The sequence below is a fragment of the Suricata suricatta genome, chromosome 17 (genome assembly GCF_006229205.1).
Source record: "Suricata suricatta isolate VVHF042 chromosome 17, meerkat_22Aug2017_6uvM2_HiC, whole genome shotgun sequence".
Lineage (NCBI taxonomy): Eukaryota > Metazoa > Chordata > Mammalia > Carnivora > Herpestidae > Suricata > Suricata suricatta.
This window is the reverse complement of record NC_043716.1, coordinates 37,331,053-37,358,006: the sequence shown is the minus strand read 5'-3', so window position 1 is coordinate 37,358,006 and position 26,954 is coordinate 37,331,053. Positions and strand designations below refer to the sequence as shown.

The following is a 26,954-nucleotide window of genomic DNA, read 5'->3' as shown; positions in this document are numbered from 1 at the left end:
CAAAGCAGGGTGTGCAAAGAGGAGTCATCAGTGTTGGAGCAGAGCAGGTGGGGATTCCCCCGAGATAAGCAGGGAGACCCCTGGAGGCAGGGAGAAGAGTCCCTCTGGCGCCGGAAGCCCACTGCTCTAGGTGACCCCTGTCGAGGGGGGAAGCAGCATGACAAAAGGGCATCTGTTCTTATCAATGCTGCGTCTGTCTGCCCTCAATACCATGTCTGGGTTACTACCCTCCTTCCTTCTGGTTATTCAGCTCCAAGAGGTGGGGGGGACCCAAGCCAACAGGGGCAGCCCCCACTAGCCAAATCCTCCCCAGTGCCTGGCCCCCAGGCAGAACAGAGCTGGGCTGGGTGGGGGCTGTCTTTGACCAAAGCCCAGGCAGCTGGGGTGTATTATGCTGGATGAGAGCTGTGACCCAAGGCAATCCCAGATTCCCAAGGTGCCACCCCGCAACCCCCAGAGGCCTTTGCAGGGTCTACTTGTCCGCCAAGGAGGGGCAAGGATGCCTCCCTGAGTAGGTGGATCCCGGCCTCCTCCCACACCCCAGAATCCTACCTAGTCTCATCCCAAACTCTAGCACACAAGGTTCTGGAATTCAAAGGAGCTCAGAGTAGCTCCTGGTCCAAGCACCTTACAGTCATGAATCACAAGGCCCCAAAGTCCAGGCACAGAGGAAAGCAGCAGCTGGACACTGGGGGCTGGCTGCATATGACCCCCTCCTCCTTGACCTGCAGACACACCAGGGGCTGCCAGGCGGCTGATGACAGGGAACCAGGCCAACAACCTTGGCAGGGCTTTCCTGGCTCTTTGCAGGGCCTGGCCACCACTTCCCTGGTCAGCCTGGCTGACCAGCACTGCTGTGGTCCCATGCCCCTGTCTGTGCCCAGAGACCAGGCTGTAGTAAAGGAATAGTGGGTGCCCATACCGCCACCAGTCCACAGCCTCTTCACTGACCTCCCCTGGCCCTCTGCTTCTCACCCCAACACTGAACTGCCCTGGCCTGGTTTCCCCCCCGCCCCACCTCACCCTCCCAGAGACCAGACAAGCAAATCAGACAGGCGAGAGGCCTGAGAACAGCTGCTGGGGGGGGCGGAGTTGGGGGGCCTGGGTGAGGCCAGGAGGCAGAGGGGTGAGCGACAAAGGAGCTCTTTGTTGTGCTAACTTTTTCCAAGACGTAAAAGAAGTAACAATAGACAATCCAGACTGGTGGTGGGGGGATGTCAAGGACAAGAGGGCATGGGGGGACCAGCCTGCTTTCCAATAAGCAGAGGATGAGGGCACCACTCTCCCCTCCCCGGCCCTCCGCATCCACTCTTTGCCCTGGGCCCACCTCTCCAAGGTCCCACCTCTAAAATGGACCAGACAGGAGAGTAAAAAAGACAGATGCAGCTTTGGGGTACAGAGTGGGGCAGAGGGAGGGCATACGGAGACACACAGGATACCATGATGAGGGACAGACAGCTCTAAGGCTGACCAAAGGGGCAAAGGCCCAAAGAAATTTGGAGCTAAGGCAAAGTCCAGAGAGTGTTTACAGAACTTAAAAGCATGTGCTTTTTAAAATCCTTTTTTTGGCAGGATGGGGAGGATGAGCCGAGAGGGGAGCTACAGTCTGGGCTGGGTGAGGTCTGTAGAGCCCTCCCTGCAGCCCACCCCACTGCCGCTGGCTGCCTCTGCAGCTCTAGCATGCTCTGCACCCCCACACCCAGCACATCCCCACCTGTACCCAGGTAACAGCTTAGAGGTTTTGCACTGTGCCCTTTGAACCCAGAGCCCTGGCTCAGTCTCCACCTCCCCAGTCTCTGACCAGCAACCTAGGGAAGCTGGGGGTGGGGGGTGGGGGTGTACTCTGGGACCCTCCTGGCCTTGGCAGGAGTTAGGACTCAAGCCTGACGTCTGCACACCGGACCTCTGGGGAAAGCACTGCCAGGGCCTGGCCCCTCCCCCTCCCAAGAGGCCCCAGCCCACAAATCTCTCCTCTTCCTGCAGGAGAAGGCTGCACGAGCACCACACCTTCTCGGCTCCAAGTCCTAGGGCCCCTCGGAGAGCTGGCACCGGCCCAGGAAGCCAGGCTCCCCTCCCGCCAGCACCGCCAGGTGCCCCTCCCCCGTCCTGGGCGGGCAGGGGCCGGGAGGCAGGAGGCACAGCGCTCCGGATTCCCCACGCCCCAGAGCCGTTCGCAGGCTCGCACAAGGGGCCGGTTTCCTGGAGGAGATCAGCAGGAAATCAGCCGGGCCCCCGGCCAGCGGTTCCCCTCCCAATCCAGCTGGCGCCCGCTGCACCGCAGCTCCCCTCGCAGCCCCTGGGGAGAGTTGGGGAGGGGGCACAGGACCCTCCCCTGTAACACCCCCTCCCTCCCCTCGGGGGAGGGTGGGGTGGCTCTGGGTTTAGCACTGGCGGAAGGAGGCCCCTAGCCCTGCGCCCCGATAAGCATCTCTCCCCCTCCCCCCACCAGGGGCATCCACGTGCTTCACATTCTTGGACGTCTGGGAGCGGGCGGAGGCGTGAGCGGTGAGATTGGTGGGGGACAGATGGGGAGCCGCATCCTGAGTACCCCTTATTCTCCAGTATCCCCCCCCCAAGTAGGGTCTCTGGGGAGGGAAGCGAGGTCCCCAGGGCCCAGCAAAATTGCAAGGGTCTGCTTCCACAGCCAGCATGCACTCTCCTCCCATGGTGGGTTGCAGGTGGCAGGAAGCAGTGGAGAATTTGGGTGAGCTGGCTGGAGGGCCCTTCACCACCGGACCTCCACACACACCAAGGGGTTCCTCCCCAAGACAGTGGTGTGACACCGTGTACAACAGGGTCAAGTCACCACCAGAAGCCTCCAGGTCTTACCTGTGCCTTAGAACAACTCCCAGACTACAGCTTTGGGGCTGAACCCACTGGCACCCCCACCGATGACACATGCACACACCTACAAATGGACCATGGGAACAGGGGGGTCCAGACCTCTAGCTCTACCTAACCCCAGCCTCCACTTCTCCACTTCTCCATCCCCAGCCTCACCAAACCCAAGGCCTGCAGGGACGACATGCTCCTCCTCCCCAACCAATCTGGGGTCAAAGGAGAGCTGAGCTGCCCCCATGGGGTGAAGGAAGAGATGAGGGTAGAACCCAAGGTCTCTGATCCCAGCTTCCCCCTAGTCTTCTGGCACAGGCAGCCAAGGTGGTGGAGGGGGTGACCGCGACAGCCGTGCCCCTATTATCCCACTGGGGAGGAACACCTTGCTCTAGCTGTGGAGAGTGGGGGAAAAAGGGTACTGGTGTCACACCTCTTATGTCTCCCCTTGGGCCACAGTCAACCGACACACCACTCACTCACACACACACCCCCTCCCACCATCCATAGCCAGCAGCCTCCCAGCCACTTGGGCCCCAGAGGCAAAAGTCAGGGGGCAGGACAATAGAAAAAGCTCCCAGAGGTGGCTCTGGGAGGGACCCAGGTGGGGTGTCTCTCCATTTCGGGTCTCTCTTCCTAGAGCGGAGGGGCTGGGGGCTGCCCTTCAACCTCCTCCAATCTGCTGGGCCCCCAGAGACCGTCTCCACCCCTCCTCCCAGGCAAAGAGATGAACCCTGAGCTGGGAAAGGGAAGAAACCCGAGCCAGGTAACAATAGCTCTCTAGCACCGGCCCCCTCCCGCCCAGGTACACTACCTCACAGCTGGGTATGAACACGTCCAGGTGTGCACCCCAGGCGCTCACAGCTCCCGAGGGTGCACAGAGCCCCTCCCTTCAAGAGGAGCCCCAAACCCAGACGGAGGACAGCAGGAAGGTGAGTGGGCTGCCAGGGCTCCAGGGCTCAGCGCTTCTCTTAGGGTCAGCCCAGTGCCTGCCCCTATCCCTAAGTGAAAAGAGTAACAAAAGGACACAGCTGGGTTGGCAGGGAACACATCCCTCATTTCCAGAGCAGCCCCAGACCCACAAAAAACAAACTCATTCCCAGAGAACAAACCAGTTTAGGATTAGGAGGGAGGGCTTCTTTCCACCAGAGCAGCCTCTCCCTTCCATTCCTGGGACAGAAACCTCAAAGATGTCAGCCAAGTGTCCCGGCCCAGGGCAACCCTCATATGGACAGGTGCTGTCCCCAACGTAAGGGTTGGTTAGGACGGCAGACGGCTGTGAGAAGTTGCCCCTTCTTGCCACACCCCACTGCCAACACCAAAGACACATAGTGCTTCCCCAACAGGGGCTCTAATGACACAAGGGCAAGGGCTGAGGGCAGCAGCTGTTGCACGGGAGGGGGCTCTCCCTTAGGCGTTGACGGGTGGGATCTGGGAAGGAGGCCCCACCTCCTGGAGCAGATAAGCCCACAGATAGGTCCTTTACCCCACCCTCCAGGTGGGAGAAAGGGCCACTCTGCCGGGAAGCTACTGGATTCCTAGCAAGAAGAAATATAAAGTGGAGGCAAAAGGCTTCACTTCCCCTGCAAGAAGTAGCAGAACAGATGAACAAATGTTTCCTGAAGGAAGGAACCTCTAAAGTTCCTCAGCCCTAATGTAACAGAAATAGCACCCAGGGGTTACTCGGGAGGGTTCAATTGTCTAGCAAGGGCACAGGAGTTTCAGCAATAGAGACGGGGAAAGTGAAGAATAGAGACAAGACCCCCACCGCGCCCCAGGCCCGCATCCCCGGTGGGAGTGGAGGCTCCACCACCCACCCCGAGCCCCAGCTCCCACAAAGGGAGAGGGGAGGCCGGTACCTACAGTGGTTTGAGCCATTCCAAAGCGGAGTCCGGAGCTGGGTGGAGTAAGGACCAGGGGCGGGGAGCCCTTTCTCCGGGAGCAAACAGGCCCGGTTCTGGTTATAAAAATCCACCACCAGGAGGGGATTGGGGGTGGGGGTGAGTCCCCCCACTTCCACACTCTCGTACATCTTCCCCGCAAAGACAAGAGGTCCGGGCGGGGAAGTCCTGCGCGCTGCCTCCCTCACTCAGCCGGTGGCGCCATCCTTGGAGAGCAGCTGGGGGCGAGGGGCACGTCCCCCTCGCCCCGACTGGCGACCCGGGCCGCGGGCCGCCCGTCGCCCGAAGTCCTGCGTGTAAGTCTTCTGGTCGCTCTGCCAGTCCCAGGTGAACAGAGGGGAAGTTGTGTGCGGGGCCCGGGGGACGGGGGGAGGGAGGTTGTGCCTCGGCTCTCCCCGGGAACGCCCGGCGGAGGCCCGGGAACTCAGCGGCTCCACCTCGAGGGGGCTCCCGTCTCGAGTCGCATGCTGTCCTAGGCAGAGTACCGTGGCTCCCCAAGTGCGCCGGCCGGGGGCGGGATTGGCGCGGGGCACGGACGGGAGGGGGGGGAAAGGACGGGAGGGAAACGCCGGGCACTTCCTCTTCCCCACTGGGGCTCCCGGGGCTTCTCCGGGGCGAGGATTCCGGGTGGGGGTGGGGACCCCGTGCGGCTCCGCCTCCGCCAGGCCCGGGGCCGCCGGCCGACGCTGGGTCTCCGAGATGCTCGCCGCGGCCCCCAGCCCAGAGCCTGCGCGCCCCCTCCCTGGCGGTCCCACCCCCTTTCCTCCGCCCCGTCCCGTCCAGGCACCGCCCCTGACTTAACCCTTGCCGGGCGGGTCCGACGAACGAAGCGCAGGGAACTGACGGGGAGGCGGGCTGCTGCGGGCGAGTGGGGGGAGCCTGGGAAGGGGGAGGAGAGAATGGGGGACGGACTGGGGAAAGGCTACAGAGGAGGAGTACGCGGAGGATGGACGAAGGCAGGGTACGCGGAGAGGTGGGGGCTGCGCGCTGAGGCAGGAACGGAAGAGGGGCGGGAGTCTACCCCATCCCAGTTCCGGCTCCCAGCAGCCCCCCACCCCCACTCCCGTGTTTCGGTCAGTCCCCGGCTAGGCGCTGGTGGGGGAGAGGTGACGGGGCGGGGAGGAGGGGGTGGTCCCGGTGTCCTCCCCCTAACACACCCCCCACCTAGCCCGGCCTCATTTGCCTAATGCAATGCGGCTGAACTCTCGCTGAACTCGCCTGGCGGCGCCTCACCTCCGGGTGACCCACCCACCGCTGCCCGTGACATCACCCGCTTGCCAGCCCGCCAGCGGGGCTCGCCCGCCGGCCCCCGGCCCGCTCGGGCCAGGCCAGCGTCCCTGGAGCCGCGGAGAGTGGCCGCAGGAGGCGAAGGGCCAGGGCGCGCGTGGCCAAGTGTTAGCGCCACGAAGGCGGTGTGCAGCGTGCGCCGGGTGTCCCGGGTGTGACATTGTGCAGCCCAGGCGTAGTGTCGGGATGAGACACCCGGCTTGTGTCATTGTCTGTGACATCATGTGTGATTCCGGCCGCCGCCCGCCCGCCGGAACCCGACGCGGCAGCGCGTCTGCTTTGGCACAAACGCTTGCAGAAGGGGCTCTCCTCCCCGCGCTCTGCGTGCTTCCGGCGAGCAAAGCCCCGCCCAAGGTGTCTCCCAGCCGCGGAACCAGGATTGGCCCCCCACCGCGCAGTCCAGCCCTGGAGAGATAAGAGGGGCTGGTGCCTTCCAGCTGACCACTTCCTCCCAGAAGCCCTTGGGATGCCAGTTTCAGTCGAAAAAAGGTCTAGGTTAGGTAGGTAGGTGTGAAGGAGGGGGATCCCCCTAGAGGAGAAGGTATCCTGTTACTCCCACTGACCCTGAAGCAGAGCTCCCTCGTTCTAAAAAGGGATAGGAACTGACAGGCTTCCCAAGGATATTCTTCTAGAAACCAGGTTCTTAATCTGGTCATTAAATCCTCACAGCAACTCCCAGAGATAAGCGGGCATTATTCTTATTTTACATATAAACAGGTCTCAGCAAAGCTAGGTGGGTTGTTCAAGTTCACACTGCTACTAAAGCTAGAGTATTTGAACTTTCTGCTGCAGAAGCCCATATTCCCATCATGCCAGGCTGATTCAAGAAAAGATATTTTCTGAGCACCTCCTATATGGATACTCGGGTGAGTCTGTAGCAGACCGTAAGCAGCAACAGCCATTAAGCAAATCATTATGTGTGTGTGTGTGTATCATATATCATATACATGTTTTATATATATATATAATTGCACACAGATAACTGGTGTTCTGAAACAGCTGTAATATGCTTTGATGGAGAATTAATACTGTAGGTACCTAATTTAGCTTGAAGGGTCAGGAAGGACCTCAAGGCAGAGACCTAAAGAAAGAGAAAAAGTTTATAAGGTAGTCAGGCGAAGAGTAGGAAAGAATGTGCTCCCAGTAAAAGGAGGAGCCTGTGCAAAGGTCCTGGGGTTAGAGATGTTGGTGAGTTCATTCAACGTACTGACAGAGGACTAGGGTAGAGGCAGCATAAAATTCAAGAGGAAAACAGACACAAGACCAGACTGGAGAGGTGGGCTGAGGCCAGACCAGGTGGGCTTACTGGCCTCAGTATGACTTTTGGATTTTATCTTAAACGCAAGGAGAAGCCACAGAAAGCTTCCAAACAGAGGAAAAGCAAGATCTGATTTACAGTGTTGTAAGATCTTTCTAGCAGCTCTGTGAAGAATGGATTGTAGGAGGGCAAGAGAGACCAGTTAGTAGCTGCTACATAGTCCAGGAAGCATAAAAGGGCAGGGGGAGGGAGCAAAGAGCACTCTGGTGTGTGGCTTTGCAACAGCAAAGTCCCCAAGACTGTGAAGTACATACATCTACTGGTCTGGTGGACAGGCGGCTCCAAAGTGAGGCCCCACCTAAGTGAAGTCTGGACTGGAGGTGGAATGCTGGGGTCCGGGGCACATATGCAAGCCTTGGCACTGTTGAGTGCTGGGGAAGAGGGCAGACTGCTTCCAAAGCCCTTGGTATCTTTCCTCCCAAACGACATAGCTCCCGGGCACCAGTTATGTGCTGGGCTCTGTGTTCACTGCTGTGAGCTACTAAGGGATCTGAGATCGTCCCTGCCATCAAAGACCTAGTAACTGGGAAAAGATCTCCCAAACGATTATAGCTCATGGCAGGAACTGGGCAGGAAGAAGTCACTTTGTGGTAGAGAGATGAGTGTTCTAAGAAGAAAAATAAGGATGCACAGGGTATTCAAAGGTGGGAAAGTGTAGCGTGGCATGGGGGACATCTGTGAAGGTTTCTGGGAAGAGTCAGCATTTACGATGTTCCTTAAAGGATGGATGGATTTCTGGGGCTGAAGAAGTCCAGGTGAGCTACCTGTTCTGGGCAACCACAAGATCATGAAGCATGTCAGAGAAGCACACAGCGTCCTGAGGCACGGGGAGAAGAGGGGGAAAGGAAGGTTCTGGCGGCCGAGGGAGGGCTCCGGCCACAGCTATCTAGAGGCCTCCTCTGCTGCCCCTCTGTGACATTCCCCACAGCTCCTCCAGGACTGTGTGTTTAGCAGGCCTTCAGCAGGTGTGGGCTGAACTGAACTGGTCCCCACTTGTTCCAGGCCCCCTCCTGTCCCCAACCCCATCTAGAGGGGATAACAGAAAATCATGAGGCCTGGAGCCAGACATGGGGTCCCAGAACAGGGTGGCCAGCCCCAAAGACCATGGCCCCACTCCACCCACCTTATCATCATGGAGGATACGGACTCAGAGAGGATGGGTGACCTGCCCAAGGCCGCACAGAAAGAACTGTCTTTTTTAAGATTTCTGCCCATGGTGCCTTGGTCTGTGGGCTGGTTGAGGTTCTCAGCAACCCAGAAGTCAAAACGGGGAGGGGAGAGCCTCTGTCTCTGATCTAGCCAGGGCTGATCTAGCCTGTCTACTTTGGGAGACCCAGCTCCACTGGCTGTGCCCGACTCCGTGGAGGAGGAGGAGGGCGGAGGCTGTGTGGGCACTGCCCCAAAGTGATCTGGAGAAGGTTAACACTTCCTCTTTCTACAGATGCTACCCCTGCACTGGCACATCCCTGAGTCCTGCCTGAGGGGGCCCGTGCATTATCACTATTCCCAGATAAAAGATGAGGGGCCTCCTTTTCATTCAAAATCCCATCCAACAATCTTTTGGCTGACTCTGCATTTTAGGCCCCTGGAAAGGCACTGCTAGCAACACCCTCTCTCCCTGGGCTGTCTCTCTTATTGTCCAGGGAAAGAGTGGACGGAAGGGAGGGTAGGAGGAAGAGACTAAGGGAAGGGAGTGGCAGAGGAGAGGAAAGGGGTTCACCCCTCCTCAGTCTCCCCAGTGTCCAGGCACACACACTATGAATATGTGGACAGAAAGGAAAAGTCCTGAGCCAGTCTTTTGGGGTTCCCATCTCTAGCTCCTCTACTGATTGCTTCCAACTTCCCTGCCCCCACCCCACAAGTTGAAACAAACTAAGAATAAGAACTGTTGCCTTTTACACTCTGTTCCTACAGTGTCTGTCTGGAGTGAGGGAGGGGGGGCGGGAGGATTGCCTTTTGAGCTCTGCAAACTCCCGTGGGCTGCAGCAGGCAGATTGGGGGGGGTGGGGATGGGTGTGAACAGATTGTATCCACAGTATCCAGTTTCCAGGATGGAGATCTGGCCCAGGCGTCTTAGGGCTCTTTCTCTCCAGCCTTCAGGATCCAAAACATAGACAAGGGGGTGTGGCTTGGCTGCCTTCCCAACGCCCCCTATGGGGGAGAAGCAGGAGGTCCCCGGGCAGAAGTGGGACTTAACCTTTGGAGAAGGGGTTTCAACATTGACACTGACAGACTCTCCCCCGCCCTTCCCCACCCAAGGCTCTCCCGACTCAGGAGTGCCCACCAGTGCCCACCACGATACCCGCCTGCAGCAGCTGCCTACATGGATGGTAGAAAACAGGTCAGCTTTACAGCTCACTTAACCCAATCACTTAATCTCCACCCACAAGGTTCCTCAAATGCAAACGGGGATAATGACCCTCTCCCAGCATCACATAGTCTGGGGCACATAGTAGGTGCTCCAGAGATGTTAGCATCCAATTCTCTCCAACTCCTCCGCCTAGAAGGGGCCTGGGTCTCCTTTTCACTGTGGTAAACGGTACCACACAGGAGACAGCAAGGATGCAGACGACAGGACGCAACAGACTGCAGACGACAGGATGCCACAAGCAGACGCAGAGCTGAGAACATTACGTCGGTGATCTTGCCTAATCTCAGCCTTTGAGGGAGGTTCTGGTAATATCCCTGTTTTACAGACCAGGAAACGTGCTCAGAGAGGTCATCACATGCAGCAAGCCAGCAAAGCCAGAACTCAAGCTCCACTACCTACTACGCAGCCCCGGCAGGAATTCCACCGTGAGCAACAAAAAGGGCAGGCTGGTTCCCTGCTGCCCTCCCCGCAGCCTAGACTGGCGATAAGAAGAGACCCTGACCTCCCCAAACACACAGCACAATCCACAGACCTCTCCCCTTTAAACACTCTATGCCCTAAGTCACCGCCCCCTCTAACACACAGACTGACACCCCACCCCAGCTCTGGATTTGATTCTCCCAAGACACACTCAACTCTGACCTTCTCACCCCATACACACTAGCCATTAACCCCCTTCCTAACACACTCAGCCTTGATCCCCTCCACCCCTAAAACACACACAACCCTGACCCTCCCCACAATGCACACAGAATCCTAACCCTCCATAGTAAATACCAGCCGCTCTGGGGAGGTGGGGAGGGAATCCTGTCCCATCTCTGGGGCCTCCCACTCTGACTCCCTGACTGGAGTAAGAGAAAAACCCCTTCCCCAACAGTGACCCAGACCTGTCGTTCCACAGGCCCCTGGGTCTCTGAAGGGTACATCCAAGACACCCAAGGTCCAGCCTCCACGTCACATGGGAAGAGGGATGGGAAAGGGAGGGGGGACTATGCAAACACCTTTGTTGGTGGGGAAATGGAAGGAAAGAACCTCTCATTTGAGGTTTCCTACAAAAAGGGTGACCACTGCTGTTTGCAGGAATGGGGGCCACCAATGTCTACCTCTCTTAGGAACTGCCTGACGCCTGGCACCAGCCCCAAGGCAGGGAGAGCAGAGAAATGAGGCTGCCTCCATCTCCAACACATATGAATTTTGATCTGTCATGCTTCACTACCCAGCGCTGAGGAGCTTGGGTCACCAGGCCGGCCAGTCCTGCACAAGAAGGGAGAAGCCCATGGCGACACCGCTGGTCCCAGAGAAGGAGAAGGTCAGGAGGAAGCTCAAAGCTGGGGGTCTAGGTAGGAAGAGAAGTTGTTTACTAGGAAGAGGGGAGGGGCAGGGAAAACCACAGGCTCACAGAGGGAGGGGGCAGGAAAGGAGCATTGCCTAACCTGGGTGGAGAAAGCCAGAGAAGGCTCTACTTGCCCAAAATGTGGGGACCCCACCCAGGGGGGAGAAGGTTACCAGGGTGGGAAGTGGGGGACCCGGAAGCCCTCCCCACCCACCTCTAAGAAAGAGGAAGAAGCTTGCAACATTCGGAGGAGGACACAGCATTTGCTCTTTGCTTGTCTGATACAGGATGGGCACGAACCCAGGCCACCTCCAACTCTGAGCAGTGTCTGGGGCTCTGTTCCCAACACCTGGGGAAGGACGAGTTACCCACAGGCACCAGGCTGCAAGCGCCCCCCTTGTCCCTCCCTAAAAATCCCACCCTGGCAGGAAGGAGACACTGCAGTTACTCCCGCCAAGAATACGAATTCCAGTGTCTGTAGACAAAAGGAACCACAGACATGCCCACAACCCCAATTCCATTCCCCAGCAGCCCTGAACCCAGAGACTGGCCTCCCTGGCCACCTAGCATGGACTGGAAGACTAGGCCAAAACTGGAGTCCCCCAACTCCAGGTCACTGTGCCACCCGCCACTGCCATATGAGGACAGAAGAGAGGGAGGAAACAGAAGGTGGAGTATGAATGGCATTGCAGTGGAAACTGAGGGAGTATCTGCCTGCCCTCTGGTCCCACGCCAGAAAGAGGGGGAGCATGTAGGAGCAGACACAGACATGGAGCCCCTGCTCCAGCAGCTCCAGCAGCCAGTGGGGCCCAGGAGGGAGGGGCCGTGGCGGAGCCAGAGGAGGAGGTCCAGGAAGCAGTGGTGGCGGTGGGCAGACGGCCAGTGCGGGCAGTGAGGCGCCCAGCCAGGGCCTGCCCCAGGGACAAAGAGACTCCCTGGCTCCGGCGAGAGCGTGCTGCCCCCACACTGAGAAGGGGGCACTGACCCAGCCTAGCTGGCCGCACAGGGCAGTGGTGCCAGGCAGACTGCCAGGGGCTGTGGGAGGGGCATTGGGTGCCCGGGGCAGGGTGTTCAGTCCCCACCCACCAGGAGAGGTGGGACACGTTTCCCAGGTCAGCAGTCAGCAGCTGACTGACCAGCCAGCCGTCCATGGCTGCTTCCAGCCCCTCCTGCCCCAGGCCAGGCCCCTGCTCCCTCCCTCCTCCCCCTGAGCCCTGGCCTGGTGCCCAGCTGGGCCCTGGGGGCCAGAGTTACTGTAAGCGGCCTGGCAGGCCCAAGGCCTGGACTCCGCCAGCTGGCCATAGCTGCTGCCACCTCCCACTACCTGGCTCAGCCAGCCGGGGAGGGGTACCACCGAGACCCCCTGTCCAGCCAACAGGCGACCCCCGTGGCAGAGGGTGGAGTCACAGAGAAAACACAGGCCCTGCCAAGAGCATGCAAGCGTGCACAGCCAGAGTCCAGGCCAGGCGCCCCCTCCTGGGACACTGGCCCTGGCCACCAGACAAATGTGGGCGGAGCTAGCAGTGGGGGGGGGATGTGGGGGGGGATCCCTTAGCCTCTCGGGCAGTCTGCGGCCCTCAAGCTCTTTCCCTCAGAGGGGTGGGACAGAGGTGGGGTGCCGCTCTCAGGAGACTTGCCATTTCCACCAAATGTCGAGAGGTTTGTTTACCCGCCTCCGCCTCTGTGTCCAGTCCTCAGAGCTATTTATAAGGCCCTCAACAGCACAGCACAGGAGAGGGCGCCAGGAGCCCCGAGGAACGGCACTGTTGCATCCCTCCCTCAGCCACCCCCAACATCAGACACAACCACTGTTATCGGCCTGCCAGCGAGTCTTTGGTCCTTGAGCCGCCCCCACAACGAGGGTCCCCCTCATCTAGAGAAGATGTGCAGAACAGATGTGCCTCGAGGCCAAGCCCTGCACAGCCCCCTCCCACCAAGCCTCCGGCCACCCCACTTACTGGCTGGGGATGGTGTGCTGTAGCCGCTGACTGGAAGCTGGTGCTGGAGAGTGGTCAGGGCGCCTGGCGGTGAAAGTCCACCCAGCATTGGCGGGAAGAAGAAGGCGTAGGGGGGCACCGGGTACCCATTGAGGTGCCCTCCCCCAGGTGTTGGGCAGGAGCTGCTGTTGCTGGCCATGCCAAGCAGCCACAGTCAGAAGGGCAGGCAGACAGTCTGGCAGGAGGCTCTGACGGGCTTCAGGCTGCCCCTTCTCGGGGCATGGGGCCTGGGCCCAGCGGGGGTCTGGGTGGTCGGCCCACCCCACCCCACTTCTGTCCTCGAGCTTCTGTCCAAGGCCAGCAGGCTAATCTCAGCCTCCTGGATCCCCACCCCACCCCACCCCCACTAGAATGGGGGGGTGTGAGTTGGGGGAGGTCCCAAGAGCTGGTCCTTTGGTCAAGCAGTTCTGTGAGCTGGCACTTTTCTGGGAAGGTCCGGAGCTGGCCTTCAGGACACCGAAGAGGATGCCTCTCCCGGATGGGCTAGGCGGCTGGGGGGACCATGTTCTGTGGCACTGTAGAAAAAGGAGAGACAGGTGAGTGGGCACTGAGGAGCGGGTACACGGGCATTCCCCATGGAGCTCCCCAACCTGGGCGGCCGGAGATTCTCCCGTGGCACCCAGCTGCGCAGACAGCTGGCACCATGCCTGGCTGGCAGAGACAGCCTGGGAGCAGGGCCCAGACACCGCTGGGGGTGGCAGGAAAGCACAGCCAGGCCGGGGAGACGAGGACAGAGCCCAGAACCACAAAGGGCCTCTCACCCACAGTCCCGAGGGGAAAGGTCAGGGTCTGCCACCCCAGAGGATCCTTGTGGCAGAGGCCAGCAGCTGGCCCTCCTCCTCCTCTCAATGGGGGTTACCTGAGGTCAAGATACAAAGAACCGTGTGGTGAGGGGTGGGGGTGGGGGAGGAAAAGCTGCTTCCCTAAAGCATTGGCACTTCTCAGAAAAATGACTCCTAGTCCAGGGGGGCCCTCTTATACCACTTCCCCCCAAATTTCAGGCCCCAGCACCCCAGATGGGTTTGTCCCACAGGCTTAGGGAGGAGGCCTGTTGACATACACACAAATAGGGAAATGGGAACCAAGGACTCCGGGGTATCACCTCCAAGGCTTACCAGCATGATGGGCCAGGGGTGGCCAGTGTGGAAGAAGGGCAGCGACTGCCCAGGGGAGTCCCTACCTCCAGGCAATGAAAGGGTAAGGGAGATTGATGAACTCAAAGTTCACCCACATACTTGGTCGACTGCAAAAGCAACATGCCTGGATGGGGAGGGAGGTGGGCACAAGGTGAAGGAACCGATGGCCCCCCACCATGTTTGTATACAGATCCAGACCCTGTTTGAACAGCTGGGATCAGAAGGATATGCACAGATGACACCATGGGGCAGAAAGAGACAGAGATGAACCCAGCGATTCCATGGCACAGAGAGACAGAAAGGCAGCAGCAAGGGCAGAGAGAAAGGGGGCCAAGAGAAGCATCCACCAGAGGATGCTTCCAATCAGATCCACCTGGGGTATAGGAAATATATAAATACAAGGACATGGACATATTTATTTATATACAACTACATATACACATACATGTGACATATGTAAGGCATTATATATATGCAAAGACAAAAAAAAAAAAGACAAAAAGAAACAGCCAGTTAAAACCACAATGAGGGGCACCTGGGTGGCTCAGTCGGTTAGGCATCCGACTGGCGCTCAGGTCAAGATCTCGCGGTTCATGAGTTCGAGTTCTGCATCAGGCTCTGTGGTGTCAGCTCAGAGCCTGGAGCCTGCTTCAGATTCTGTGTCTCCCTCTCTCTCTGCCTCTCCCTGTTCATGCTGTGTCTCTCTTTCACACAAAATAAATAAACATAAATTAATTAATTAAATAAAAGTAAAACCACAATGAGATACCACCTCAGATCTCAGATCCACCAAGATGACTATAATCAAAAAGACTAATCAAAAAGAAACTGGAACCCTCACACACTGCCGGAGGGAACGTAAAATAGTACAACCACTTTGGAAAACAATGTGGCAGTTCCTCAAAAAGTTAAACAGAGTTACCGTATGATCCAGCAGTTCCATTCCTAGGTATCTACCCAAAAGATATGAAAACGTAAAGTTCACCCAAAAACTGGTTCTCAGATGTTCATACCAGTATTCCTCATAATGGCCTAAAAGTAGAACCGACCCAAATGCCTATCAGCATGCAAACTTCCGCTGCCAGATAAAAGAACGAAGTCCTGATACACGCCACTACAACATGGAAACAGTTGTGCTAGTTCTCAAAGGCTATGTACTGATGATTCCACTTAATATGAAACGCCCAGAATAGGCAAATCTATAAAGACAGAAAGTAGACTGCAGTCACCAGGGGTTAGGGGGTGGATTTGAAGGAAATGGGAGGTGACTGCTGATAGTTAACAGGGGTCTATTCAGAGTGATGAAAACTTTCTAAAATTGATGGTGGGGACATCCGCACCACGGTGGTGTACACCTGAATGGGTAAATTTTACAGCATATGAATTACAGCTCAATAAAGCTGTTAAAACAGAAGAATGGAGGGGCCCCTGACTGGCTCAGTCGGTAGAGCATGTGACTCTTGATGTCGGGGTCATGAGTTTGAGCCCCACATTGGGGGTGGAGTTTAATTAAAGATAAAAAAACAAGTTATTAAAGAAGAAAGGACAAGAAAAGAAAAGAGAAGAAAGGAAAAAGGAAAGAAACCAGGCCACAAAGACCCAAACTAAGGACTGCCTCCATTTCCAACCCCGGTTCCTTCCCTCCCTCCTCCACCAAGCCTAGGCCATTCCAGGTTCTAAGCTCCAGGCTCCAGGTTCGGACCTGGAGCCCAGGGGACATGCACATGCCCAGAGTTTGGCAGAGGACAGTGCCTGGGATGGAGGAGTTCCTGCCAAGGCCACTGTGGACAAGGCCAGGACTTCTGGGGTCCAACTAGGCCAGGCTGAGGGAGGCGGAGGGGCAGACAGGTACTTGCTGGGGAGGGGACGGCAGCTCCCCCAGGAGTGAAATTTGGACATTGGTAATGCCCACGGTTTTTACTGGTGCTAATTATGACAACCATAAGACCTCTCTTCCTTATGCCTGAATGAGGTACCCCCTTCCCTCCTCAGGCCCCTGTTGATTCCCTCCCAGGCTGGCTGATGTCAGAAGAACAGGGGCCCCACCCATTGGGCCAGCTGCCACCCCAGCCCCCCCACGCCCCTGTGGGGCCCCACACAACGGGAACTCTTGAGCTGAGGGAGGTAGGCAAGGGAAGGAGGGTTTGGCTGAGCCTCATCAGCACTGACAGTCACACACACACATTCTCTCTCTCTCTCTCTCTCTCTCTCTCTCAGAAACACGAATTCAGGTCTATGGAAAGCATCTGGGTGGGCAAGAGCATGCTTGCACGCCCAGCCTGTGTGTGTGCAGGCACGCACGTGAGGAGAGGGAACCTGGAGATACCATCTCCCCACACCTGGGCTTCACCACACAATGAACATGGTTCAGGGCTTGTGTGCACGGCCCCGGGACACAGCTCCCCGCAGACACACAACCACAGCCCCACAGCACATTCCCTGACCCTCACACAGCCACGCTGGCCTTTGTACCTGCCTCCCTGGGGGCCCAGCGCCCAACACACACAGTGAGGGGCACCCTCTGACAAATAGGCAGGTGGGTGTACATCCACAGAGGGGCCTGCCTCCCTCAGGTGAGGCCCAGAAATCCATTCACTCTAGACCCCAGGCATCCTGACTCAGCTTCTGGGGAGTCAGGAGTGGATTCAGTCAGTCCAGTCTGGACCTCCTGAATCCCACCCCTGCCCTCAGAGGAGAGAGGACTATACCCACCTTAATGCTTCAACTCTGCCTATGAGGAGTTAGGGGACCAAACTTCAAAACCCCCTGCCCTCAAAGCCACACCCCAGTGAAAGACTGGAAGGCCTCCCCAACCCCATCAGTGCCTCACTATCCCTAACCCAGCTCAGCCTGCAGACTCTGGTGCAGAGTTACTCACCTCCCCAGGGAGGGCCTTCAGCCATGGGAGGGGATAAAGGTCACAGAAATGGGCCAAGGGCCAGGCTGGCCAGGGAACAGGGATGGGTGAGGGCAGGGATGATGGGGGCTGGGCCAAAGAGCACAGGCCCTGCCTCAGAGGCTCCCTCTGGAGCCTTGACCCTTGGGGAGACACCTGGGCCCAAGCTACCTACACCTAGGGGTAGAAAAGACACAGGCAGAGAACTGAAACCACCAAAGAAAGGGAAAACAAACTATCTACCTCCAGCCTCCGCCCTATGCCCACCAGCTCATGCCCATGGGCACCCTCCCTCCCTCAAGGCAGGAAAAACCACAGGCCCATCCCTCTGATATGCTGAGCCTCGCCTGGGCACAGTAGGAGGGGGTGGGGGTTGGAGTGCAGGCACCAGGAATGCACCAGCCCACTGGGGCCTCCCTCACTCCCAAAAAGTACCAGGATCCCTCCCCCACTGGCAGGCATCCCCAGCTGCTCAGCACTTACACCCCCAGACTCACACACCTGGAGAAAAAGGCAAGAGCTGGTGAAGCCACGAAGATGGCAGAAAGAACCAGAGGTTTGACGGGTCAAATCTCAGCTCTGCCACTCTGGGTGACCTTAGGCAAGTCACTTAACCTATCTAAACATCTGTTTACTCACTTGTGAGCTGCCCCTCTCAACAACTGGGGCATATGAGTCTGGAAAGCACCTAGCCCGGCACTGGGCCTCTTTGCCCACACCTCTCACCATACCCGCTGCCTCCCTGGGCCATGTGTCTGCTCTCCCTTCCCTCTTCCCAACCAGGGCTAGTGTCTGTGGATAGGCCCCGGAGAGAGAATTACCCATTTTCCAGGGTCTGCTTCCCCCCAGACTGAGAAGAGGGATGTGGGTGAGGGATATTCAGGTGTGGGTGGAGGCCCAACCACAGCACTTTCCCAAATTCCCTTCTTTCATTTCAGAAACCAAAAAAGGGAAACCTTTTGGATGTGGGGAGGGGAGGAAGAGAAGAGAAATAGTTCTATTTCCTTTCTATCCCCAGAGAAGAGTGGAAAGAGGCCCCCCCAAACCCAGCAGGCCCAGCCTCCCGTCTTCATTGACTCCGTCCTCGAAGCTCCCAGGCTCCTCTGAAACAATGGTTCCCGAGGGACAGAAGGCAGGCAGTCCCCGAAAGGCGGAGAGCCAGGGACCGGGACTGAGCAGCTTAAAAGAAGGGGAGATGGGGGCTTTCCTAAGCATTCTAGACAGTCAATGAATCATAGGCAAATGACACACAAAGCTCAACTAATTTTAAGGAGCACCCAGGGGGGACACACAGTACATGAACCCTGGTAGAAACAAAGACCTGGACCCCCTATCAGACCAGGAGCGGGCAGGGCATGGCAGGGCGGGACAGGGCAGATTTCAAACCAAAACTGTGTGGTGAACTATTTATAAACTTTCCAGGAACACACACACACACACACACACACACACACAAAGCCACAACTTCTCCCCTCCTCCAAACTCTTCAGATCTTCAGGCAGGGTTTTGGGAGCAATGATGATCACTATCCCCTCTTTCCCTTTTCCAAAGGCTCCTCTGACCAAGGCTTTCACCCCTCTCCTCCCCTACAAGCCCACAATCTGCCCACTCTGGTCCTCTGTCTACGTTTTGCTCACCAGAGTCCCGGCTGCAGGGAGCCAGCTAGGCCAGCCCCACTTTGAAAGAGATCACCACCCCAGGAGGGCCTGGACTATGCCGGGACAGGTACACGGGGCACATCTTCTCTGCCAGACCCTTGCAACCCCAGGCCTGCCTCACTGAAGCTCCGACTTGTTTGAAAACCTGCCCCCAAAACATGAGCAGGCCCTAGCACCTCCTCAGAGGGGGTTAGGGGAGGGATGAAGTCCCACATCTTTCCCTGGATGCTGCCACTGCCTGAGTGCCTCATGATGCAGCCCTCGGTCCCAAAAGAGCGGGTCTGATGTCCCCTCAACCTGTGCCCCACCTGGCCCAAGGTTCTGTCCCAGCTACGCAGGGCCACCTGACCTCCACATGCCACAATCTCAGCAGTGACTGATGACTAGCAGAAAGGGCAACTGGGTAACCCCAAACCTAGGCAGCCCAGGCTCTGGGAGGAGGAAATGGTGGTCTCTGTGGGCACAACAGCACCTCCAACTCCTGCATCCCCAAAGACTGCACCCCAGAGCCCCCTGAGAGACATGCTCAGGACCTCCAAAGCTCAAGGTAGCTGAGGGGCCCCCAGGAACCCACTGGGTCTTCTTTCAAAGCAGAGAGTAGGTGAAAGGGCAGGGGGCAGCCCAGGCCTCCAGGAGAGGGAGCAATCTAGGGGGAAGGAAGAAAACAGGAAGAGGAAGAGATGAGCCTGCCGAAGCCACAGCCAGACCACAGGAGTGTATGGACCAAACAAAGGCCCCTCTGTCCGGGCGGGGGACCAAGGGGGCACAGACAAAGGGGACCCCCCCCCAGCTTGGAAACCACCGTCTTTATACCCAGCCTGGCACGGGGCTTTCCCCACCTTCACCTTGGCAGCTGCCCCCTCACCACTTGGCTCCCTGCTATACCGTGCAGGAAACACTGCTCTCTCACAATGGGAGCACACAGCAAGGGTGTGCGTGTGTGCGAGCGTGTGTGCATGCGTGTGTCTGCGTGTGTGTGTGTGTGTGTGTGTGTGTGTGTGTGTGTAAAGCTACAACAATCCCTGCCCTCCACCATCCCCTCCGCTTTGCCCTAAACCTGAGACCGCCAGATTCTGAATCCTAGGGCAGAGTCAGCAGGACATGGTCCTACCAATCCCCTCCCAGCACCCCTCCCTGGGGACCTCAACTGCAGGGAAGCCAGGAACGCCCCCCTCTCCTGCCTCAGGATATCCTCTTGGCTCTGACCCCAGACCAGGCCTGAGTCAGACTGTACCCAGCCCCATACCCCTCCATCCATTGACCCCCCAGGAACTTCCTACTCTGCACCCGCCTGCCAGTTGGGGTTTAGAACTAGAGGGAATCTCTTCTCTTCTCCTTCCCTGGCTGAAGAGGGAAGCCCACAGGGGGTGGGAAGAAACGAGTCATAAAGTCTTATGGACTGCCCCTTACAGCACAGGGCCTTCAGGTTCAGAGAGAAGCTGGTACAGGCGGGAAGCAAGGGGTGGGAGGCAGATCCCTACCCTCCACCCCGAAACAGGCACACAACCTCCCCAGAGCCTCCTCCCACTCCAGCCTGTACCCCAAGAAATCACAGAAGCTCCCCGGGGAAAGTAATTTCCATGAGAAATTACTTCTCCCTTCTCCAAGATGGGAGAAGGTTCCAAAGGTAAAAGGAGATAGAGAGCAGAGGCTCCGGGAACCTCTGTGACGCACCTTTGAGGCAGCGCGACCCAGGCTTGAGGGGACAGGACTACATAGTCGGTCAGACTCACACAGTCAGCCACAGTCAAGCACAGCCAGACACAGTCACAGTCTCCCCAACACGGGGTCTGAGTAGGTGGCTGACTCCTTCCCACAGACAGAAGTCTGGGGGGGGTGGGGGCTGGAGGATCTGGGGCATCAGAGACCACACACACTCAGCCTGAAATAGCCCCCAAGGCAGGCCCCCCAAGCCCCTCCCCAACTGTGGCCCTGGGGGAGGGGCAGCTCCCTCCCCACAAGAACCAGGGTAGTGCCCACGGCGGCTATCTCCATGGCAACCAACAACAAACATCCCTGGAACCACAGTGGGACAGGAAGTGACAACCACGTGACAGGAAGACTTTTTTTTCACTGCTGGGGGGGTGATAAAGATTGTTAGCTAGAGAATCAGCTGTCCCCTAAGTTTCCCCCACTTGGAGCTGGAGGGAAGGGGGCCAGCTGGGAGGGTGGCCACCCCCTAGCTTAGTGTGCGAGGTTGGTCGCAGGGCTGATGGCCCCTCCCTCCCGGGCTGCCACTCACGGTACTCCCCCTTGCTCCCCCTCCCCTCCACTTCCTGCCGTGACTAGAGATCAGAGAACTCCCCACCGCAGCTTCCCCTTCTCAAGTCTCGATTCCTGGGCTGGAGGTTTCACCGTGGGCCGAGGGACAGAAGGAAGGAGGGCTGGGGATCTGCCGTAGGACCCAGGGGACAGAGGCTCCGGGGGAGGGACCGGGAGGGAGCCACTCCTAGGTAGGTGTGTACACACTGGCACACAGAGAGTGGGTCATGGTGACACAAGGCAGCAGCGGGCGGCGGGGCGCAGTGACACACGGAGACTGCCTGACCTCAGGCAGCTCTGGGGGGAGGGGAGCAGAGCCGCTGGATCCAGCTCACACCCCACGCCAGCCCTGTCCTGAGCCTCTGGGTTCATCTCAGGCAGCTACTGGCCGCCAGACAGGCGAGATCCCAACTGTACCCAGCCCCCGCCGCCTCTCCCCTGCCTTTTGTGCTCAGGAATCCCCCTCCCTGCTCCAAGGTGCCCGCCCAGACGAGGGCACCTTGGTGGAAGGTGGGGGGAATGGAACCTCCCTCCACCCCCCTCCCCTTCTCTGCAGATGTCCCAGACTATATTTAGCCCAAACCGGGCGGCCAGCCAGACCCAGACTCCCCACTGGTCGGGAGCTGAGCTCCCAGTTTTTATGCAATTAAAACATTAACAGAGAACCACCCCCATCCACAACCCCCATGCCCCCCAGCCCTCCCTGAGCAGCAGAGCTCAGTTAACTTAAACAAGGGCAGGCGAGCTCTGCAGCTGGTGAAGGGGATCGGGGATTACCGGGCAAACAGCAATAAACTCATTCCTTTGCCCATCTCCCAGGCCCTGCCCCCACAGGCAGGATTGGGACCTCATCCATGAGATCAGGTTGACACTTGCGGGGGGGGGGGGGGGGGGCGGGCTTTCCTTGTTCCGGCCGGAAGGGAAAGGCATATCTATTGGAGGGGGGGGGCCTGGTTGCAGAAATTCCACCTGTCATGTTGTAGCCCCCTCCATGACCGGCTCCAGTTACAGGGTTGGGGGTTGGCAACAGGTGCTGGCCAGGCTGGCAGCAGTCTAATCCCCCACCCGCTCTCAGGGCTGACAGTGGTGCCTGGAGGTCCCCGCAGGGGCCAGGCAGGCAGGATGCTGGGTAGAAGGAGGCATCACCACCAGGCAGGTAGGGGGCAGCCCAAAGCCCTTCTGTAAAAGGTGGCTCCCTGGACTCTGTGATGTGTGTTGGAGGGTCTAGAAGGCAGGGAAACCTTAGTTCCATAGCACCTATTTCATTTCCCCATGATGCCAGGCGGGCGGGCTAGAGTGTGGGAGGTCTGTCTGCCTGCCTCTTCCTCCTCCTCCTCCTCTCCAAATTCCAGGAACAGGCAAGGGAGGCTCCAGTTGCGGAGAGAGGGAGAGCAAGCAGGCGGGGCGGGGGTAGAGGCGGGGACTGGATCGGGAGGCAAGATCCAGACAAGCAAGAGACACCCACACCCAAGCCAGACGGGGGACAGACACACCGACGCTGACACATTCTCACACTCTGGGCCTGGTCCCTGCACACCACCCACCCTGCAGGGACACCCAGACACTCTCAGCCAACCCTGCCAATCCCCAGAACACTCCCTGGACACACACGGAGATCCGGGCCCTCGCCCCCACCCTCCATCCCCCTACAAACCGTGTGGGCTCTAGACAGCAGCCAGAGGGTGGAGAGGGGAACGGAGGGAAGAAAGACAGCAGGCATCAGAGAGGATGTACAGCCAAAGCCCTGGAAGCTGGGGTATCAGTTGCCACACGCCGTTCCCAAAACCCAGAAAGTCAAGACAACCCTGGTCATCTTGCCAGGGACCTTGCCAGCTTCCCACACTCCCCAAAACCACTGCCACCAGAAAGGGACGTGGGGCACTGGGCAAGAGATTACCACGTTCATTTGTCACAGGGATAGGATTACCTTCCCCAGATGCCCATCACCCTAGATCCCAGACGCTACTCCTAAAGAGACCTCCAGAAAGGCGCAAACATATCCACCCCTCAGCCCAGCCCAGGTTGGGCCCTGCCCTGCCCAGCCCATGCTGCCCAAAGCACAGGGAACCGGGCACTGAGGTTTCTATTTTGGAGCAGGCAGCACCCTCACGTCACAGTCACACAGTTCTGAGGACTACCCCACTAAAGAACCTAGAAGTCTGAGCAAGAAGTGGGTTGGGGGGAAAGGTCGTAGAGGGCAGAGGCAGCTTCTGAGACCAAAGGATTTAGGGAAGGGGAGCTAATTAACTGGCGTATGGGTCAATGTCCCCAAAACAGACTTGAAATGCCACTCAATGTCCTCTACCCCACACTAGACGAGTGGCAGGAACCACGTCATGGCACATGTGGGTGACTGTGCCCAGCAGGGGAAGCACAGGGGTGATCAGGATGGGGCTGCCCACAGCTAGCTTCCTGCCAGGCTGCCACATGGTTGGCAGTAGGAGGTGGACCAGAGAGTGTCCCAGAATGGTAGCAGGGGCATTTGGGGTCACACTAAGGATGGAAATTGAGGGGTGATAGGAGGAGGTGGCCAGGATTAAGCCATTCCAAGCCCAGCGTCTTTTCAGAACTGCTATTTCATCTCCACTGCCCTCACCAATTTGGTGGGGAAACTCCTGTGGGGACCATTTCATACACATTCATTCACACCCTCAAAGTCCAAAACTAAGATCCTCAGCTCCCAATGGCCTCCTCCAGTCTGACTCTAGTGACTGCTCTGTCTCAGGACCAACGTGGCCCAGGCTCCCAGACAGAACTGATGTCCCAGCCCTTTCCCGTGCATTAATATCCTTCATAGTCACAAGCTCCCTGACCTCCCCCTCCACCTTTCCTCAAGCTCAAATACTCTCTCTCTCTTGTTCTTCCCCCAGATTCATCTCCACCCCCCATGGGGGGAAGCCCCAAGGTGCCAAGCCACCTCCGCTCCAATCTGGGGCTTCCCCGACCTAGCCTCCCCATCAAGCACAAGACCCTGAAGGAGAGCTTGGGGCTCAAGCCCACTTTGTCACAAGACCGGGTGCCCTTACTGAACCACTTCCCTAGAACCACCCTGCCCTGTGACCACTGCAGCCAGGGAAAGGGACAAGCAACATCCCTGAATCTCCCACCCAGGAAACTGGAGGAGGCATGGTGATCAGGAGCAAAAGTGAGGGAGAGTGAGCGGTAGGGGGTGGGGGAGTGTTCTCAGGAACAAGGCCCTCTAAGAACATACACATACACACATGTGCACACAGCCCACAGGCAGAGAGCAATCTGGTAGAAGAAGAAGGAGCTGGCACCAGCTGAGTACCGAGGGTATCTCAACCATGCCAGCACATGGGCATCCTATCCAAGACAGGATGGACAGAGGCAGAGAAATATCTTCAAGGCTATGGGGCTTTTCTTATCTGATTTCAAAGGAGTTGGCCCCCATCCCCAGCCTAGCACACTGGTGGCCTGCCCCCTTCCCACTGAGCAACTTGACAACAGGGCAGTGCCCAGAGAAGAGAAGGGGGCATAGCCAAGCTGATTTTCCGGCACCCCCCCTTCCATATCCACATCTGGCTAGCAGCTTCTCCTCCTCGTGGGTGGCACCAGGTCCCAGACACCCTCTGCAGAGCAAAGACAACCAGTCCATTCCTTCCTCCCCGCACCCCAAAAAGCTTCCACAACCCCATGGTAGCACTAGACGCAGAGACCTCCCTCCTGGGACTGCACTTACGCCCTCACCCAATTCGGTCGGCTCCCCTCACTCCATGGGGGACACCAGCTGAGCGGGCCCCGCCCCCCAGCCGGCTGCTCCTGTGGGGGTGGGCCTCCGCCGGGCTGATTCTCCCCAAACCACAGGGCAGCTCAGATAACAGGAGGGAAAGGAGGGGGCTAGTCCGTTGGGCATCCGATCTCTCCCCAAACAGGTTTGAAAGTCTTTTTGTTTTGTTTGTTTTTGAAATGAAAAGCGAGAGGGAGTAGGAGTTCCCAGCGGCGGTTCTGCCACAGCTCGGGCGCCGGGGACACGCGCGGCAGACGGCCCCAGATGCCTCCCGGCTGCGCGCGAACACTCGGGCGCAGACAGACGCACAGACTGGGTTCCCCCACCCTAGGCACGGCGGCGGCGGGGTAGGAAGCCCAGGAAACCCCGGGTTCCCGTCCGAACCCGCCCGGCACCAGGTCCCCGCCTGCAGCTATCAGGGGCAGGCCAAGGGGCCCCGGTGCCCGCGGGAGCTGGGGGCTCTCCAAAATCCCCGGGGCAGAGGTTACCTCGCAGCGGGAGGAAGCAATCCGTCCAGAGTGCCCGCGGGCTCGGCGTCTGCCCTGACCCTGCGCCTCGGTGCTGCTAAGCGTCAGGGGTATGGGATCCCGGGAGAGGAGCAGTCTGGGGGGCCGCGGATCAGGGGCGCGGGGCGAAGGCAGCAGCCATGGCGAGTCACGTGCGGAGGCTGAAACTTTACCCGAAGCCCCAGACTTGGGGGGGGGGGGGGGCGGAGGGTACGGAGCTGGAGGGGCGGCCCTCTTCCCCACCCAGGCCCGCCTCCACCCGCCCACTGACCTATCACCAGCCAGGGGCGGGCCTGCGGGATCACGCCCCTCCGCCCCTCCTTAACAGACCCGGGGAAGGGCGAGTCTTAAAGGAGACGCGCCTAGCTGAAGGCTGGACCGTGGGAATCTGGGAGAATTACCTCCCTCTGCCCCAAAAGGAGAGATTCTGAGAGGGCAGGAGAAGTTCTGCGGAAAGAATAGAGAGAGGGCTCTGTAAAGAAAAGACAGCAGTGTGTGGTATCACACTCCCTTGCCCCCTACTACACATACCCACATTCGCAGGGGCACAAATCACACACACGCCCTATACCTAAACCGGGGAAGAAAGCATAATATACAAGTGAATATAGTGACTCTGGCCCTAGATATCAAGCTCCTAACTCCTATGGTTATAATCCTTCTCCAGGGATCAACTGGAACTCAGAGCTGTGCGACCTTGAATAAGTCGCTTCCTTTCTTCGAATCTTAATTTTCTCATCTACAAAAAAAAAAAAAAAGGAAGTGCAAGAGTAGGTATACCTCCCCTCGAGTAAGGACTCCTCTCCTCTCCGCCCAAACACCTCTCCATTTCGAGCGGGATGGAGGAACTCCAGCCCAACCCAACCCCTCAGCATCTAGATGCCAAGTACCCTTCTCCCAGAAGGGCAGTGGCCTATGGGTCTTCCAAGAGCTGACCAGGGGGCGCCCAGGAGCACCCCTCAGTGCTAGAAGACTCTCAGACTCCACCTTTTCTCTCCTGGCGCAGTCTGGAGGAGCCAGAAAAACTCTCCTTCTTGCTCTAGCGAAGCAGGATCTGAATCACTCTCCGTCTACAGAGACCCCAGTCCCCAGCACAGAAAACGGCCCTCCCAGCCTGCTGCTCCCTTTGGAAGGACCAGGTCCCCACCTCTAGCAGCCTACTAGGGGGAAGCAGAATCATTAAGGAACAACACCCCTCCTCCCCGGTCAGAGAAGTGGCCACAAGTGCCCCCACAGGACTTCCCACTGGAAGAGGAAGTGTCACACTCCCAGGCCTCCACCCCAGTGAGGAGACTCTCAGCCTGACCCGGCTGGCAAAGCTCGCAAAGCCACCGGCCCAACGGCCCCCGCTTTACAGATGAGGAACAGGAGGTCGGGAGCGGACACAGGGTTCTGTCCACCATCACAACGGCTGCACAGCTGGGTGGAGAACTGAGGTATCTGATTGTCTCCCTCCAGCTTTAGCCCCCCAGCCTTGGTAAAGTAGGACAAGCCTGGTTGGTGGGATGCTCGGCTCTGGGTCCGGCACAGGGTAAAGGCTGGGGCAGCGCTTCCCCAGGCCCTTTCCCGCCCTCCAGGCCCGGCTGTCTCTCGCTAGCGCTCTCGTCTGGATTTCCGTCCACCGGTGCGAACCTCCCGCTCAGCCCCTCCCGTCCTGTCCCGTCCAGATCCATCCGCAAACATGCGCTCAGCGGGCAGGAATGCGCCAA

The 26,954-nt window shown here is 58.3% G+C and overlaps 1 protein-coding gene and 2 long non-coding RNA genes across 10 annotated transcripts in view; 1 reads left to right on the top strand and 2 right to left on the bottom strand.

The window, feature by feature from the left end:
• The window catches only part of RARA (retinoic acid receptor alpha), a 43,419-nt gene that overhangs the window by 8,999 nt on the left and 7,466 nt on the right, over positions 1-26,954 (bottom strand). For 2 of the 8 annotated variants that reach the window (XM_029928605.1, XM_029928606.1), the window contains exon 2: positions 13,001-13,554. In XM_029928605.1, coding sequence (XP_029784465.1) covers positions 13,001-13,178 — 178 coding nt within the window. In that variant the 5' untranslated portion in view covers positions 13,179-13,554. Of the gene's footprint in view, positions 1-3,646; positions 3,834-4,695; positions 5,481-13,000; positions 13,555-13,800; positions 13,899-20,403; positions 20,646-25,227; positions 25,432-26,954 lie in introns of those variants that run through there. The other 6 variants (XM_029928602.1, XM_029928603.1, XM_029928601.1 and 3 more) reach the window with 6 other exon arrangements.
• Positions 7,004-12,991, bottom strand: LOC115282534. Its single transcript, XR_003904682.1, has 2 exons — positions 10,813-12,991; positions 7,004-7,101 (listed from the first exon to the last, which is right to left on the bottom strand). It is a non-coding gene; the product is annotated as an uncharacterized LOC115282534 (long non-coding RNA).
• Positions 13,421-14,579, top strand: LOC115282535. The gene is made up of 2 exons (XR_003904683.1): positions 13,421-13,575; positions 14,366-14,579. It is a non-coding gene; the product is annotated as an uncharacterized LOC115282535 (long non-coding RNA).